The sequence below is a fragment of the Bubalus bubalis genome, chromosome 20 (genome assembly GCF_019923935.1).
Source record: "Bubalus bubalis isolate 160015118507 breed Murrah chromosome 20, NDDB_SH_1, whole genome shotgun sequence".
NCBI lineage: Eukaryota > Metazoa > Chordata > Mammalia > Artiodactyla > Bovidae > Bubalus > Bubalus bubalis.
Window position 1 is genome coordinate 6300804 of NC_059176.1, and position 16510 is coordinate 6317313.

Consider the following 16510-nt stretch of genomic DNA (forward strand, 5'->3'; position numbering starts at 1 on the left):
GAGACTGAACCTCTTTCCCGCTCTCCTGAAACCGGGCGCCACCTGCCCCACCGCTAATGCAATTGTCCGTGTGTCCGGATGGTTGCCACGTGTAAGACGCCTCTGGCCGCGCCCCCGGACCCTCAGGGTCTCCAGTGGCTCCCCCACCCCCGGGCCTGGCTCCCTCCCCTCCCCCGACGGCGCCCACCACCTGCAAATCATCCGCTCCCCCGTGGGAGGGGGGCGGGGACAGCACTTGAGGCCCCGCCCCCCGGGGGGCCCTCCAAGGTGGGGGTCCCTTAGTCCCTCTTCCCAGCCGAGACCAGGCACACAATAGCCTTTTCCGTGGCGGGTAACGCCGAGCCCCGGCGGGGGCGCAGGGCTCCACCTCGACCCCGTACGGGAAATGGGCGGACACTCTGGCAACTTCTTGATGGCTCCGGGGCCTCCCCTGCGGCCGGTGCCCCTCTCCTGATCCGGCATGCCGAGGCTCTGCTCGAGGGTCTTTGGGCGCGTCTGGGCCCCGCTCGCGGCAGCCGGGCTGGCCGACTCCCGCGGCCACTCCGGCCTGCGCCCCGGGCGCGCGGGCTGTGCGACCATCAGCTATTCCTCCCTGCCCTCCAGGTCCCGGGCCGCGGCGGCGCGCGTAGCCTGTGTCTTCCAGGGGCGGGAGGGCCGAGGGGGGCTCCAGGCCCATGCATAATTCGGGGGCTTAATGGACCAGCTGCCCGATCTGGGCGGCGAGGGGCGGGCGAAGGAGGCGCAGCTGACCATGCCCGCGTCTGGCCTCACCGGGAAGGCGCGCTCCTTTCTTCCTCCCGTGACAGCTCCCCTCCCCCCTCGGGGCCCGGGGTCCGAGGAGGGCGGGGAGAGGCCGAGTTCTCGGGTCGGCCTAGGGGAAGGGGGCTTCCTTCGCGCCTCCAGGCCACTTTTCCCTGGGGGCGGAGGCGTGCAGTGAATCCGAGACCCACCAGGCGCGGAGTTGGAATGCAGGTTTCTTGGGAGCACTTGGCTGCCCCGGAGTCTTTCTTTCCGAGACCCTCCCCCCCACCCCACCCCCGGCCCCAGGCGGCCCCCTGGCGGCCCCCTGCTCCGAACCCGCCCAGCGAGCTCGCCCCTGGCCCCGGGCCAGCCCCCTTCCCTGCCAGCGCTCGGAGATGGATGGAGGCGGAGACCCAAGGTCAAGGGCGGGGAGGCCGCCGGCCGGGGGGCCCCTTTGTGCGCTCTGGGCCGCCCCCTCCTCCCACCGCTGCCGCTGCTCCCTCCCCGGACCCCCGGCGGGCGCCCGCGCTGGTGACCTTCCCGGGGCGTGGGGAATTGTATTTCAGGACCCATGAAAAGTCCTGCTAGCGGCCCCCCTCCCCGAGCCGCCGTGCTCAAGGGGCGGGCCTCCTGGGCTGGGGTGGCGTTCCTTCGCGGGCTTTGGTCCCGGATCTTGGGGAGGGGCTGGGGGGGTTCCCCTCTCCTTCTGCCGCCTAAGCTCTGGAGGGTCGTGCCGCCCTCATCCACCCGCCTTGGCCCAACAGAGCCCGGCGGTTCCTTAGATTCAGGTGAGGCTCGGTTGGAAGGCGCCTTCCCCAAAGAGTCCCGTTGTGCATAATTTGTGTCCGTCCGGAGCCAAAAAGCCCTGTCCGAAAGTGGTGTTCTTCGTAGTGTTTTTTTTTTTTTTTTTTGTGGGGGAGGAGAGGGAGCCTGCTTTTCTAGAGGGAATTCCTGGGGCTGGGATTTAAAACACTCAAGAACAAAAGTGTTTTCCCAATTGTGTGGGAATGCAACCCTCCACCAGAATGGGGCACAAAGCCTCCTGGAATTACAGGGAATTAATGTCAGCCCTTCCTCCAGGCCGACCTCCTACAATAACTCCCCCAAAGAGAATTTGAATGCAAATGGTCACCTTGCTAGGAGTCTCTCTTTATTTTTGCATCCTAAAAATTGGCCTCCAATTGTTTAAAGCACTCCAACAGGCCCTTAAAGACCCAGAAAAGCATTGGTTGGACGCCCAATGTATTTACCACAAAGCTCTTAAGAGAATGTTCAAACATTTTCCCAAAGCTGTTGCTCTGGAAATAAAAATGTATGCTGTTTGCCTATAGAAGATTAAAAGTTTACCTTCACCATGACAGCTTTTCTAGCTAGAATTGGAACCATGTCTCTATTTTCCATTATTTCAGAAATAGGTCTGAATCAAGCAGAATATATTTGCTGTAACGAGAGTCAAGATAATTTGAAAAAATATGTATATACATATATATTTATGATTTGGGCTGGCCCAAATCATAACAATATTAATATGGCACTCTCTCTGCTCTCAGAGGCTCACGTTTTTTGTAAACAATGCCCTCATGGCATTTTGAGTAAGAGTTGATCTTAAAAAAAAATCTCATATTTAGCTTACCCGAACTTTTGAGAAGCTTGCTTTTTTTTCTGCTGGAGGAATCTGAAGGCATTTGTCAATTTTTTTTTTTGAAAGGCCTACGGAAAAGGTAACAAATTCAACACTTGGGAACTCAAAGCCGCTGCCAGTCCTGGACAGGAAGGTTTTCTTATGTGCCTGAACTTGCTCGTTGATTTCTCAGACGTCCATTTATAACAGTTCTAACAAGATAGAATCTGCCTTTGAATATCTGTAAATACGGGTAAAGATCACAATCCCGCACACATAATGGTCCAAGACTGAAGAGGCAGATTCTCGTGTTTGATTAATATTTATGTTACCGGATTCCTTTACAAAAAGAAAGAAGAAACACTAATTATGGGTGTGTGTTCCAGGGGCCCCGTCCTGGGTCTGTGCAGTTCCTTTAGAGAGATGTCCATTTCGGGATTTTTGGAGACAAGGTGTGCGTGGGGGGCGGGGGCGTGGGGTGACTGTTCAGGTTTTGCTTGCGAGACAGGTAAACGTGGAATTGGTGATTTAATGGCTGTCACAGGGAGGGGGAGGCCACCTTGTTTCTGTTTTCTTTATTTTGACGACTCAACAGTGAGGAAAATTATGAGTGATTTCTCCCTCTCGATTTCGGTTAAGGTTTGGGGCAGAGTGGTGGAAGGTTCTCGTTCAGAATCCTCAGAGTGAGCCCACAGCACCCCGAGTCCTCATCCTCCTCTGGTGGACACACACCTTTCTGTGTCCAAGTGGCTGGTGGGCTGCCTTTGAGGCATGTTGTTCGGAGCCGTGGGACAGGTCTGCAGGGCCCAAGTGGCTAGCCTTGTCATGTGTGGAAGCTTTGCTTGAGAATGAGGGATTTTGTGGGTTGGATCGTGTTGAAATACCCGTGGAATTGGTAGCCGGAGGGACCCAGGGAGGCCTCCTCCAGAGGTACATTAAGCATCTTCAGTGTTACTAATTTGAGCAATCTAGATTTTCTTAGAGGGTTTTCTAGGAGCGTGGCCTCCAAGGCAGCATCTGACTCTGGGTCAAACTTGTCTTTGCCCTGTGCTGATGTGTGCAGGAGCACCCCTGATGTAGAGACACAAACACCTACAGGGCTGAAATGGGTTTGTTCTTAAACAACCCAGGGCGGACCAGTTCATCTCTTCATTTCTTCATCTGTAAAATGGGGCTATTCCATTGTTTACACTCCTGCCTCCGTCCAGATATGAAAACACACCATTCTGGAGGAGTGAAGTACAGTAATTGCTGATTGCAAAGACATCATGAAAATGTCGATTGTTTTTGTTTAATCCACGGGGGCAGGGTGACTAATTTGCAAAAGGGAAAGGAACCAAACAGCTACTTGTGTAGCCTGTCATTCTCTACCAGGGGAAGGAATTAGGGGGTTGAGGAGGGCTGTGAGGGGCAGGACTTGAATTTCCAATTGAGGGACCTGATAGCAATAGGAGACCCCTTTCCTCATCTTCTTTCATTTTAAGGAGCTGCCCCCTCTCCCTCAGCTCCTGGTTGTTGTTGGGGGCTGCCATGTGACTCAGAAGCCTAGTACAGAGCTGTTGTCCTTGACCTGAGCACCTCAGAAAAGGTGTCTTTCCTGATATTCTGTGTCTAGCTCCAGGAGAGGAGCGTAAAGAGAGTGTAGATTTGGGTTGGGGAGGAGTGCATACAGCAGGCAGCCTGTAAGTGCACAGTCTTGCTTGGTGCAGGTGAGGAAAGTGCTCGGTGCAGACTGGTGAGGAAATTCTCGGTTTGCTATGCCACTGCATTGCAAAGCTAACAGAAATTGGCATTTATGCCCACTGAGCACACAGCTGGCTCCCCTGAAATGGTACCTTCACAAGGGAAATGGGAGGCCCACGTGTCCTGTTGGGGCTTCCTCTTACATTTTTGTTGTTTTTCTTTCCGTGAGGCTTTGAGTCTTTTTTCCAGCAAATCCTGAATGACCTGAATTCGATTTTTAATAGGAATCACCTCTGGCAATGCCCCAAACCTCTGGCTTTTTAAGTTTGCTAGTTGGAAAATACCAATGCTTTCTTGGTATATCTGGTTGGTTCCCTCCAGGAGGACCAAGACCCCAGACTTGAGGGTGGGATTGTGGGGAGTGTGGCACTCTGCTTTCTCCACGGGGGACCTAGTGGAGCCCTGGTTCCCTGGCATTGGCGTGGGAGCTGGAGTTGGGTGGCGGGGGCATGGCAGATCGCGTAGCCTGTGTTGGTGCAGGCTTGGAGCCAGAAGCTGGCTGGTGCTCCTTAATTGAATACAGATCTCAGTCAATTCCACGTGGGCATGCAAGGGTGGGCAGCGAAGGCACTGATATTTCCCCTTGGACTTGGAAGCCCAGAACCCCCCAACCCGGAGGGCTTCCTCTCTGGTCCCTGCACCCAGCTCACCTGGTTTGCAAAAGAGGAAGGCAAATGGGTGGCTGGGTGGGTAGGGGGGCGGTGTACAGGATCGTGCTGCACCCGTGTAAATACTGTTTGTATGAACTGTGTCTTCTATCTTTTGTTAATGGCAGCTCGTTAATTAAGCAGCCGATTACTGCTGCCTTCTTTTGACACATGCGTGTATTTTGGGGCAAAAAGAGTCTTGTTCTTCTAAAACTCTGAACGAAACCATTCAGAAAGTCCTCATCTATCCTGGGTTCCGGGCTGCGCCCCCTGCGCCCCCCCTACCCCGTCTTCTCTCTGTCCCCCACTGTCCCCCTCCCTTCCCCCCACCCCCTTCCTTCAACCCAAGTGGGCTCGTAGTTGCGTGGAGGACAGACGCTAAGCACAGCTAAATAAATCATGTTTACGCTTGGCGTTCTTGGGAGTGAAAAATCTGTTGGCTGTTTTTACTTCCTTATTTCTCAGCATTTGCTTCCTACCTGTTTTTGAGCACATGCCCAGAAATAGTAGTTTTCTCAAACGAGGGGATAATGCCAGCCAGCCTCTCTCTCTGCCAAGGAAGCTGCTGCATTTTGCAAAACAGAGTGACGTTTTTTAAGTGACACTAATTTTTTTTTTTTTCCTCCCCAAAGAAATTAGGATGTAGACTGAGGGTATTAAAATGCACTTTAGGGAAGGGGGGGGGGGGGCGGAAAAAACCCCACCCAGTCACTCCCACCCCACAGCATGGGGACCTGCGGCTAGCAGATTTAGAAAGGGTCTCACTTTTGTTCACACTTGGCCGCCCCAGGGGCCAGAGGCAGCCAGTGGATGGGAAGGGGCTGTCTCGGCCTGGAGAGCTGAGACAGGTTCATTTCAGCCCCAAGACTTAATTTTCTCTGCCATTTTGGATGATGTGGTACACGATTTTTTTTTTTCCCCCTGTTTTCGGGTTGGTTCTGTATCTGTTTAGTTTCAGAGGCCTCCTGAGCAGTGCTGGTTGTGATCACCCTCAGGTTGTAAGCTCGAGTCTGGTCCAGGTTCGGAGAGGGGAACTTGTTGGGATTCTAGCTAAACTATCATTGTTTATATAGAAGAGCAGCCAGGGAGGCGTCCCTTCCTCTGGGTTTTTATCCACGGTGCTGTTTGGTCGGTCTCTGAAAAGTCATTTTCACCGTGTGAGGCTGTTCGCTGGGCAGAGAGTTACAGCCGAATATATTAACTACAGATTTTAAAAAATACAGTTTTTTTTTTTTTTTTTTTTTAAGTTTCAAAATCAAAACAGTGGTACAGAAATGTTGGGTGTTCCTGCCAGGAGGCGAGGCTGGCCTTATCAAGGAGTCTTTGCAGTGAATTCAGTCTGAGTGCAGGACATCGGCTCTGCTTCAAAGACAGCCGAGGGGGAAAAAAAAAATGACAACAAAATCAAAGTCAGCGTGCTCTGATTTCCCCCCAGTTTCTAATGGGAATACTCTGCAACAGAAATGATATTTCCATTGAGGACCGCATTACCGGTTTCTTTAATTACATTAAATAGCGGTGTAAACCTCAGCTGAGCGTAAACCCCTGTTAGAGCGGCACTGCCAGTGAGGCTAGATTGAATCGCAAGGAGCAATGTTACTGGTGTTAATGTGCTAACAATCTTTATTAAATTAATCCTGCGAAGTGTTAATTTTTACAAATTTTGTTGTGCACACACTGTACGTCACCGTTGGTGTGTTGGGAGAGGAAAATGATTTCGTGTCAAAAAGGAAGTAAGAAGGTGGCTGTCAGACGGCTCCCTTAGAAGAGAAATTTGTGATTTTCGCCATCAAATGCTACCTGCGTTGAAAGGAAGGCTCACAATATGTATGTGAAATGCCATCTACATACAGAAAACTCAGTTAAAGGGAACTACTTTGTTGAAAGTAATTACAGGCTTGTTCACGTTTTAGTCGGTGACATTTCAGACTTGGCTTAGAAACATAAAGAGGCCATAGAAAGATTTTGTTCTTACGTGATGCAAAGCATTGAACCTCACATTCTATATGTCCATTAGCAAAAGGTAAAAAAGAAGTGAAAGGAAAAAAAAATAGACTCAGTCAGCAACAAATGCAGTGGGGAGCTGGGGTTTTATTACAACAGTAGAGATCAATTGCATGTAACTCTAATAAATAGAGCTAAAACCAGAAAAGGCATTTTTGCTATAGCAGGTTTAAAAAAATTTTTTTAAATACAATTAGATTTTTCTGTTTTTTTTTTTTCCCTTTCCCTTACTCCTTCTCTTATTCCCTTCCTTTATTATTTATTGTTTTTTAAGCATTCCACTAATCGAGTTAAATTTCTAGTCCTTATAAAACAAGGAACTCTGCTGGCCCTTGTGGTTGTGTATTCTCTTACTTCCCAGGTAGAGAATTTTGTGGTCTGATCATAAAAGGAGGTTGATGATGCCTGTGTGTGCAAGTGCGTGCTCAGTCGTGTCCGATTCTTTGCGACCCCATGGACTGTAGCCCGCCAGGCTCCTCCGTGCATGGGATTCTCCAGGCAAGAATACTGGAGTGGGTTGGCCATTCCCTTTTTCAGGGGATCTTCCTGACCCAGGGATCAAACCTGCATCTCCTGCATTGGCAGGCGGATTCTTTACTATTGAGCCAGCTGGGAGGTTCACGATGCCTACCTTCTTCAAACCCACAACTCCATCTGCACCTGCTGGTCCCTTTGCCTGCCCGCTCCTCTGGACTGAGTGATCGTGGGAACCTCCTTGCTGGGCGCTGCGCTGACTTGAAGTTCTTCTCATTGGTTGTGCTGCTTTGTTTTTGTTCTTAACTTCTCTGGGGCTCTCACAGTTCAGACTCGGTCCTTGTGATGCCATCGTGTACTCTGTGCATGGCAGAGCCGGTGCTGGAGTTGGTGGGATCTGCAAACCACGACCACCCGTGAGCTCACCAGTTTGTGAACGAGTGTCGGGATTCAGTATTCCCAGGATTCCCTCACGTGCCAGGCCCAGTGGATGCTGATGCAAAAGATAAACATGCCCTTAGTTGAAAACCCACTGTAGGCACCAAATCTGAAGAATCACTTCCTGGCTTACTTCCCTTCATGTGACATGTGACTTCTGCCTTGGCTGTGGATTCCTCCCCACCCCTCCCCTCCGCCTAAATGAATGGGGACGTGTCTAAGGCCTGCCTGGCCAAGCTGGTCATTGGACCCTGGCCATCAGGGAAACAGTCACAGCGTCCTGACCCCAAGTCCCAGATTCTTCCTGCTTGAAATCCGAATGATCTAACTGGTTTCTGATTTCCACATGTAGACTGAGCTTTTTGGCCAGGGTTGCTTTGTGAAGATATGTGTAGTCGACTGTTTGTGGCTCCTGATGCTGCCCAAGAGAAAATTGCTGGAGGCTCTTGGATGTGTTGTGTTTCAGGGCAGAAGCCGCTAAAGATGGAAGCCACTGCCCAGCTTCTGATCAGAAGGCCCAGATCAGGGGGAAGGGGACATTCCTCTGCTAGGTATTGGTCGGCTGTTTTTGCTGGCGAGACTCATAGAATCTGTCAATTCGGGTTTGTCCTTGGCCTCTGTAGTTTGCATGGAATACATGCAGACATTTTAACATGTCCATGTTGCTGATGTACGCGTGCGTGCATGTATGCGTGTATGTATAATCTCTCTATAATAGATGTGCATGCATACATTTTTCTAGCTAGTGAGACACATGGTTTCACCTTCTGTTGTCCCCAGGCCTGCCCATTCCAGGATTGTGGGTCCTCCTTTGGCCGACCCTTCCTGCTGAGGTCACCCCAGAGGATTCATACCTGTTTAGCTGTGTGTGGCTGGAAGCTATGGTACACAGGCCTCACCCCCCAGTTGGAGGTCAAGAGGTTGTCTTTACTGGCGTGCCAGCAGTTTGGAGAGCTCCACAGATTTCTGCAGAAGACAGCAAAAGGAGAGTCTAAGCTGTGTGCTCTCTCCTGCTGGTGCCCACTGGGGGCTGGCCTGGTCAGCCCCGAGTATTTGGTCAGCTGCCTCTGTCTTACCCCGAATGGTCCTCAGGGTGTGGTTCAGCCTGCCTCCCCAGCAGTGCCTGAAGTCTCTTTTGTCCCTCACTGGGCGCTTTGGAAGGGCCATCGAAGGTTCTGGAATTGGTAATCTCAGCTCACCAATCCTTGACTCAGGGCGTGGGAAGGGTTTTGTTGCCCGGTATATTTTAGCAGCTGGCATCTTGCGGAGATTGGGATTCGAGGCATTGGAACAGTTGCTTTTGGACCTGGCGGGGGCGGGGGCGGGGGGAACCATGTGCCTGCTTCTAATTGCAAGACGCAGCTGCTGGGGGGGGGGGCGCGTGTTCCCTTTTTGAGCCCTGATGGAGGGAAGACAGCGAGCTTGGTGGTGGGTTTGGGGGGCATGGTTGTTCCTGTCCTCGCTTCTCCTTTTTCTGGGGTGCGGGGAGCAAAAATAGTTGAAGCGGGTGATTCAGCGTGTCGGATTTCAGGAGCGCACGGGGAGGGCGGTGGGGGCGCGCACAGCGGGAGGCTGCCTGGCTTGGGGTGTCAGGAGGGCTGTGCTTCTGACCTCCTCGCAGAGGCCGGGTCTTCTTAAGAATGTGCGGGCAGGTCACTGTGGGCTCCGAATGGTCTCTGGATGGTCCTTGGGGGAATGGCAGTGGACGGGGCCTTAAGCCCAGAGATGTTCTTGCAGGCTCCTCCCTCTCTGCTGCCTGGCATCGGGTACCCACGGTTGTTCCTCTCTAAGCCTGGCCCGACCCAGGCTGCGATGAGGGACTCCAAGCAGCCCCTTCCACTTGCATTGGGATTCCCACCTCCCAGCCAGGTAGAGGGTGGCTGTTTGCAGCACGGGGCCCCAGTAAAGGCCAAAAGGGATGGGAGCTATGGTTTTATGCCCCTCCTGGAATGACCCTGAAGGAACGCTTGAAACATAGCTGTGCACACCCCATAAGACTTCATTTCTCCCTTTCCTTGCTTCTTTTCTAAAGGATACTTACCCATGTATCCCCAAGCCCAAGGCCATGGCAGCCAGGACTCCCTGATGGGTGTTCAGACTCGCGTGACTAAATCTAAATCCAGTAGTGGGACCTGGGACTCCCCAAGTGCCAGCTCCCATAGAGGGTTTCCGGGTCCCCCAAACGCTCTGGTGCAGTGACCCAGCCGTGCCTCACGCCCACTCACCCAGGGCTGGGGACCTGACCTTGGGCTTGCAGGTTCTCATGGTGACTTACCGCGTCCATTTCCCTTTCTGCTTTGACTTACTGTTACATATTTTATAATGAAATGCAGAACGAGTTCTAGTCTTTGCTGGTTCCCAGAACTTGGTTATTAAAAACTAAGAAAAAGACATGAAATAATACCTGTAGAGTGAAGGAATTTATTTTCTGAGTACCCCTCCCCGGGGACCCATATAGCTCTGAAACTGAGTAACAAAGACTGCTTAGGCTCTGTCTTGTCTCGTCCCCCATCTCTGCCACTCCCCCACTCCCTGCCTCCTCCCTTGTTCCTCCCCAAAAAGGAAGACAGAGAAAGAACACAGAGGATGGGAAAGCTAGGGCTTGTCGGGTGAGTACCCGCTGCCTGTCTCATTTAAGGTAGCACTCTGCTTCTTTCAAATAGGAAATTGCCAAAATGGATGTCATCGGCTGCTAATTAGATGTATTTTAACTGCAGGATCGTTTTACCAGCTAATACCCTTATTATGTGCTTCACTGTGAACCCATGGTGGAGCTGTTAAAATAGGAGCCTGTGGCCCTGGCAGACAGCTCAGGGAGGCTGGGGGATCCATGAAGCCCTTTCCCTCTGTGGCCCCATAGGGGCCACGCCGGACTACATGCTGGAGTCTGAGTCCACTCGCCTCCCAGAGAGGTCCCCATCTTCCCCAATGACTACCTACCTTAGGTGATTTGACCAGGGCCTCAGTAGAGGAGGCCCTGAGCTCTCCGGGTGCCTTTGGCCTCGAAGCAATAAATGACCACGTGCTGTAGATAGACCTGGCGACCCCAGGCTGTATCCCTGCCACGGGGTGCCCCAGACAGGCAGGCCAGAACCTCCAGCACTGGGTTTTCAAGTCTGAGCTGGCCTCCCTCCGTCTTCCCTCTCTACCAAACTGGACCAGCGGCTTGCTCAGTTGGGTCCGACTCCTTGCGACCCCGTGGACTGTAGCCCACCAGGCTCCTCTGTCTGTGGGAATTCCCAGGCAAGACTACTGGTGTGGGTTGCCATTTCCTTCTCCACTACCTAACCGGAAGGAGTCCCGATTCCCCATCAGGGTTGGAGGGGGGCTGGGCTAGGACCAGAACCAGGATTCTTCAGTGAGAGCGCAGCATTTGACTTCCTGTGGTTCCTCTTTCTTTCTGTCTCCCCTCGACCCCCTCTGCCCTGCTTAATACATAGCTTTTTTTTTTTTTAATCATCCTTAAGACAAAGTAGCTGGCAAAATATTGAAGCGATCCGAAAGAAATGTTTTTATTTGCCCGCGTGCGAATTGGGTTATCTGCCTATCTTGTTTATGAAATTCGGGGCTGCCTTTCCTGCAGTCTGTTCGCCTCTCAAATCTTTCCCGGCTCCCATTTCCATATTTCTGCGTGCATGTTCTTTGTTAATCACTTGGCAAGTGCTTATTTGAATATTAAAAATTTCTTTAATCATCAAAGGCAGGAGCACAGTCTCATGAATATTCATATTTTCCCCCTCCTCAGACTGGTGTCTCGTTCATTACCCTGCAGTAAAAGCCAAACAGCCATCAATCGCCCTCATTATAGGCTCTGGCGTTGTGATTGGCTGCTGCTGCCCAGAGCTTTTTTTTTTTTTAAATTTTTTTCCTCTTCTCCTATGAGCTGTCTTGTACCTGCCAGCAGCAGCCCCCCCCACCTCTAAAAAAAAAAAAAAAATCAACAATGCAAGAATAAATTTCTCTGGTTGAAAAACAACTCTGCAAACTTGTCAAACAGTCCTCATGGTTTGCTGCCACTGAAGTGGCCACCAGCGCTACCTACCCCCACCTGCAACAAAACAAAACAAAACAAGAAAAGCAAACCAAACAACCAGGAAAAAAAAGTGTGTGTTGGGGGGGGGCGCAGAGAGAAATTAAATAAATAAATAAAAAGGAAGAAACTTGAGCCTCAGAGATGAATATTTGTCAAGAGAGTTGACGTAAGTCTCATTTGCATAATGACTTTGTACTTCTGCATTAATAAAATTTGCATATGAAGCCATGTTAATTACTCCTGATCATGCTTTTTGCATTCATGCATAGTAATTTTCTCCGACTTGTGAGAATTAATGTCTTGGCATGGGGGGAGGGGGCGCGGGGACTGTCAGGTCTCCTTGCCAGTGGTCCGCACTCACACACACTCGCTCCCTGTCTGTCTCCCCTCCTTGATCTATGACTCATTTTTGCACTATGGGTAGGAGTTCTTGGCTTAAAAAATGTATCAATTGAAAGGCAGCAGTAGGGAGAAAAATATACATCTCCTGCACCCGTGTATTCTACAGCTCCTCTTTGCTAGCTAGAGATCTGTAATCCTCCCATGTGGGAGGGGATACGAGGATGCAGCGATGGGAAAAAGGCGAGCCTTCGCCTCGAAACCAGGCTGGGGCTTTTCCAGGCAGTTTTTTGTGTCTGCCTCGGTCGGTGTGGGCGTGTTTGCTGGGTACTGCGCATGTGTGCGGAGTGAGGGCGGAGGACCATCTGCAGGGCCCCCCTCCAGAAGGGACATGGTCACAGACTCCCCCACTGGAGGGAGGCGTTCAGAATCTCCCAGATTTGAAGCTTCGGAAACGTTTTAGAGGTCCTGTTTCTGGACATTTTGTCCCTCCTTGTATGCATGGAGCGAGAGTCCCAGCCCTCTGGGCTTTGTGGTTTCGGACATCCAGCCTCAGTTTCCTTGTTTGTGGACAGGAGGCATGTGATAGCCATCTGATAGAAAAGCTGCTGGGCTTCAACGAGATGACATGCGCAGCCATTGTTGGCTTCTCTTTCCTTTAAGGAAAGTGAACTTCCACGACAAGGAGTGCAGCCAGCAGAGGCCTTATTTCTAAGCCACCTTGGATCCCTCGTAAAGCCGAGATGGCGTCTGGGCGTCCCTCCACCGCATACCTCGGTGCACGTGTGTCTCTAACAGGTCCAGAGGGAAGCCGGCCTGGACCTCAGAAGAAAGCGTCTTTTTAAAAGGAGTGACTTGCAGGGCTTTGTAGGGGGCCTTCGCTGCCAGGCTGTAGTGGAGGTGGTGGTGGTGGTGGCGCAGGGGGGCAGAGGGAGTTAGGGAAAGTTCCAGAACAGAAAATAAATGAATGATAGTGACGGTTACTGGGTGTTTACTGGCAGCCTGGCTCTGGCCAGGCGTGTCCTGACCTTCCTTAAAAGGCGAGGCTCTGAGACGGTGACTCAGCCCGGGTCACGCGGCCGGGAGATGGCAGGGCAGAAGCCGGACTCCGAGGCAGCCGGGCCTCTGCGCTCAGCGCTTGCTCTGCCCGCCTGTAAGTGCATGGTCTGGTCACAGGGTCTCGAGTGCTCTGTCCAGGGCATTCTGGATTCCCTGGCTGCACTTTGCGAGGTAGCTACGCCCAGGGCTGGGAGGTGGTCTGGGACAGATGCTGTGGCCAGTCTTCATGTCGAGCTTAAAAAAAAAAAAATTGAGATAAGGTTCACATAATGTAAGATGCACCAGTTTAGGGTGCGCAGTCCGTGATTTGGAGTTTGTTCACAAGGCTGTGCAGCTCTCAGCAGTCTCTGATGCCAGAGTGTCTCCATCACCCCCAGAGAAATCCTGCGCTCTTTAGCCCTGACGTCCCTCGGCCCATCCCGCTGCAGGCCTATGACAGCTACCCCTCTCCTTTTCCGTCGTCTCCCCGGATTTGCTCTTCTGGACACTTCCTGTCATCATACAATAGGTGGCTCCTCGTATCATCTTTGGCTTTTGCAGCTTCAGAAAGAGGCTGTTTTGGAGTTCCGCCTGTGGGCAGGGTTCTGGTTTAAGCTGGTCTGGGTGGGATAGGGGGACCTCCCCCAGGGCAGAGGGGTCTTGTGAGAGCACCCTGGGGGGCCTCTATGGGCCGATTAGAATTGGAAGCCCCCTCACCCTTGCTGCGCCCTCCTCTGTCTCCATGAAGCGGCTCCTCGGAGCAGGTGGACTTCTAGGAGGCCAGAAGTCTAATCAGGTCACCCGGGAGCCCCTCTGGGGGCCGGCCCGGCCCCCCGCCCCCATCTGAGTTGGAGGATGACTTTGCCTGTAGACTCTGGCCTCCCGAAGCCCGACCTTTCCAGAAGGAGAGGGGTGTGACTGGACCTGCTCTTTGGTCCTTCCTCCCAACCACGGACACACAGGCTCTGCTCCCTTCGAGCCTGGGACTGGACGCTTGTTACCTGGATGCTCCAGCTGGTTTTCTCAGCCGTGGGAAACGGTGGTGGCTTATGTGCTGTGGCCTCACCCAGAACCTGGGGGCCGGAAGTTGTTCTTTGCAAGCTCTGGAGGCCCGACTCAGCCCAAACACGCTCTGGCTTCCTCCCAACCCTCATGACCCTGCCTCTCAGGATCCTGGGGTGCCCTGGTCCCCCCATCCCTGCTGCAGCACCCTCCTCACCCCCCAGAGGAGGCAGGGCACTTCCACACTTTGGAGACACTCCAGGTTCAAGTCCAGACCTCCCCAAGCCTCGGTCTCCCTCAGCCCCACCCCCTAGATTGGAGGTGGTCTTCTCTGTGGAGCGGGGTGTTCGTGGTGAAGTGAGTCCAGCTCCTTGGGACAGGTGCTTGGTACAAAGCCACCGTGCCTTCCGTGGTGTGAGGGCAGGTGTGGACAAGGATGAACGTGCTGTCTCCAGCGCCGGGGAGTTTCGGGCAAGGGTCGGGCAGGGCAGGCTTCTGGGAGGAGGCCGGGGACACTGGTTTCATATCAGGTGACCTTTCTTGAGGTTCCTGCATCAAATCTGGGGCACGGCCTTCTGCTCCGCATTTGTGGCTGGAACAGCACACGAGGTCTTGGCCACACCTTCCAGGGCTGTCATGGGCTTGGAAATGGCTCGGCCCAGAGCCTAGCCTAGCACACGGTCCTCATTGGCCCAGAAGGACTGGGTGTTGGTGTGGGTGTTAAGCTCTGGCCTCTTGGCAGGACATGTGCAGGCGGTCTTCACATGCTCTGATACCCCTGGTCCAAGATAATACCTGTTTTGGAGACCCAGGAGGTACTGAGAAAGAGCCCTGGTTCTGGAGCCAGACAGCCAGCAGGGTTTTGGTGGGTCTGGCTGCCGCTGTCTGCAGTTTTCTGCGGTCATGTCATCAGTTTCCTGGTCTGTGCAATGGGTCTGCTGAGCCCTGCCCCCAGGGCATGCTGGGAAGCTCCCTCATGATGAAGACTGGCAGGCTGCTGGCTTGCAGAGGGTTTGCAGGGCTCTGTGGCTCCCTCTTGATGGCTGTAGAGTGGGCACATCCCCACCCCCCTAGACCCATGTGGGGCACAGAGCAGCCTGTGGGTGAGGGGAGCGTCCCTGGCAGAGCCGGCCCCGGAGCCCAGCTGCCCGTCATCTTGTTGATGTTTTCCTTTTGTTTCTCTGATGCTTCCCCGCTCAATTATTTACCCAGGGAATTTGGGCTTCTTCACTTGTGGTTTTGGCAAGGGCTTCACACAAATGTTTTGCCCTGGTGGTCTCTTAGCCATTTAAGATAAACGGCCAAATCAAATGCAGGCCTTGCCGGGGAGCCCGGGCTAGCTGTGGGGCTGGGCGGAGACCGGCAGGCCCCTGGCCGGGCGTCGCGGCTGTCAGAAACGGGGAGGTGTGAAGAGGGGGTGCTGAGTGGTGCCAGGGCTCTCTGGGGCGAGGCGGGGGACGGGGCTCAAAGCCTTTGAAAAGACCTTGGGGCTTGGGTGCTGTGTGTTGGTGTCAGTTGCTCTGGGCTGGAAAGGGCACCGGCTGGCCTTCCTCCAGGCGGGAGGCTGGGCAGTGCCCAGGTGCTGGGAGGGGACCACCTGGGGGTGCCCCAGGCTTGCACAGACAGCCCATCCTGACAGAGCACACAGTGGCAGCTTGGGACTTCCTGGCTCTTCCAGATGGGGTGGCCCAGATGTGGGGGAAAACAGATCCCCCAGTGGAGTCTGCTCCGGGACACACCAGAAACCCCCACCGGATACCTTCCCGGGATCAGGGGTCCTGACGGCCCCTGGGTGCCCCAGCCCCGGCGTTAGACCTCCCGGGGATGGGAGTCTGGTACCCATATGGCAGCTGTAGCCTCAGGACCCCGTCAGGCCCCGCCCACTTCCCTGACCCCGCCCCCAGCACTGGCTGCCCACCCCCACCCCGCCCCCATGGCAGGGGCTGGCACCCTGCACCCCTACCCTGCAAGGGCGGCCTGCAGCCCTCTCTGCCCCGGGCCCCGTTCCTTCCACTCCCCGAAGCCCTCGCACAGTCCAGGGTCCGACTGACCAGCCTTTTCTATTGTTTTCTCTCCAGGGCCGTGCAGGCCTGCCCAGCTGCCAGCGATGGCCCCCATAGCTGCCACCTCCTCCCACCCTCACCCATCCGCGATTACTTCGCCTCTGCGCGCCCTGGGCGCTCTGCCGCCCTGCGTCCCCCTGCCGTGCTGCAGCGCGCTCCCTGGCTCGGGTGACGGGACTCAGGGTGAGGGTCAGACGGAGGCTCCCTTTGGATGTCAGTGTCAGTTGTCAGGTAACCGACCGCCGCGGTGGGGTGGGGGCGGGCTCCCGGGGGTGCGGGGGTGCCGTGGGCAGGGCTGTCGGCTGCCTCTCTCGCAGGTGGGCTGGGGCAAAGGTGTGGGGGCCCAGGGGAGAGATGCCAAGGCTGA

At 53.8% G+C, this 16510-nt stretch overlaps 1 protein-coding gene across 5 annotated transcripts in view; it reads left to right on the forward strand.

Annotated features, from left to right (window-relative positions):
* The window catches only part of BCL11B (BAF chromatin remodeling complex subunit BCL11B), a 102266-nt gene that overhangs the window by 25331 nt on the left and 60425 nt on the right, over positions 1-16510 (forward strand). For 3 of the 5 annotated variants that reach the window (XM_006079124.4, XM_025271638.3, XM_006079123.4), the window contains one exon: positions 16159-16374. The exons of the other annotated variants lie outside the window; for them this stretch is intronic. In XM_006079124.4, coding sequence (XP_006079186.2) covers positions 16159-16374 — 216 coding nt within the window. The remainder of the gene's footprint in view (positions 1-16158; positions 16375-16510) is intronic. 5 annotated transcript variants of the gene reach the window in all.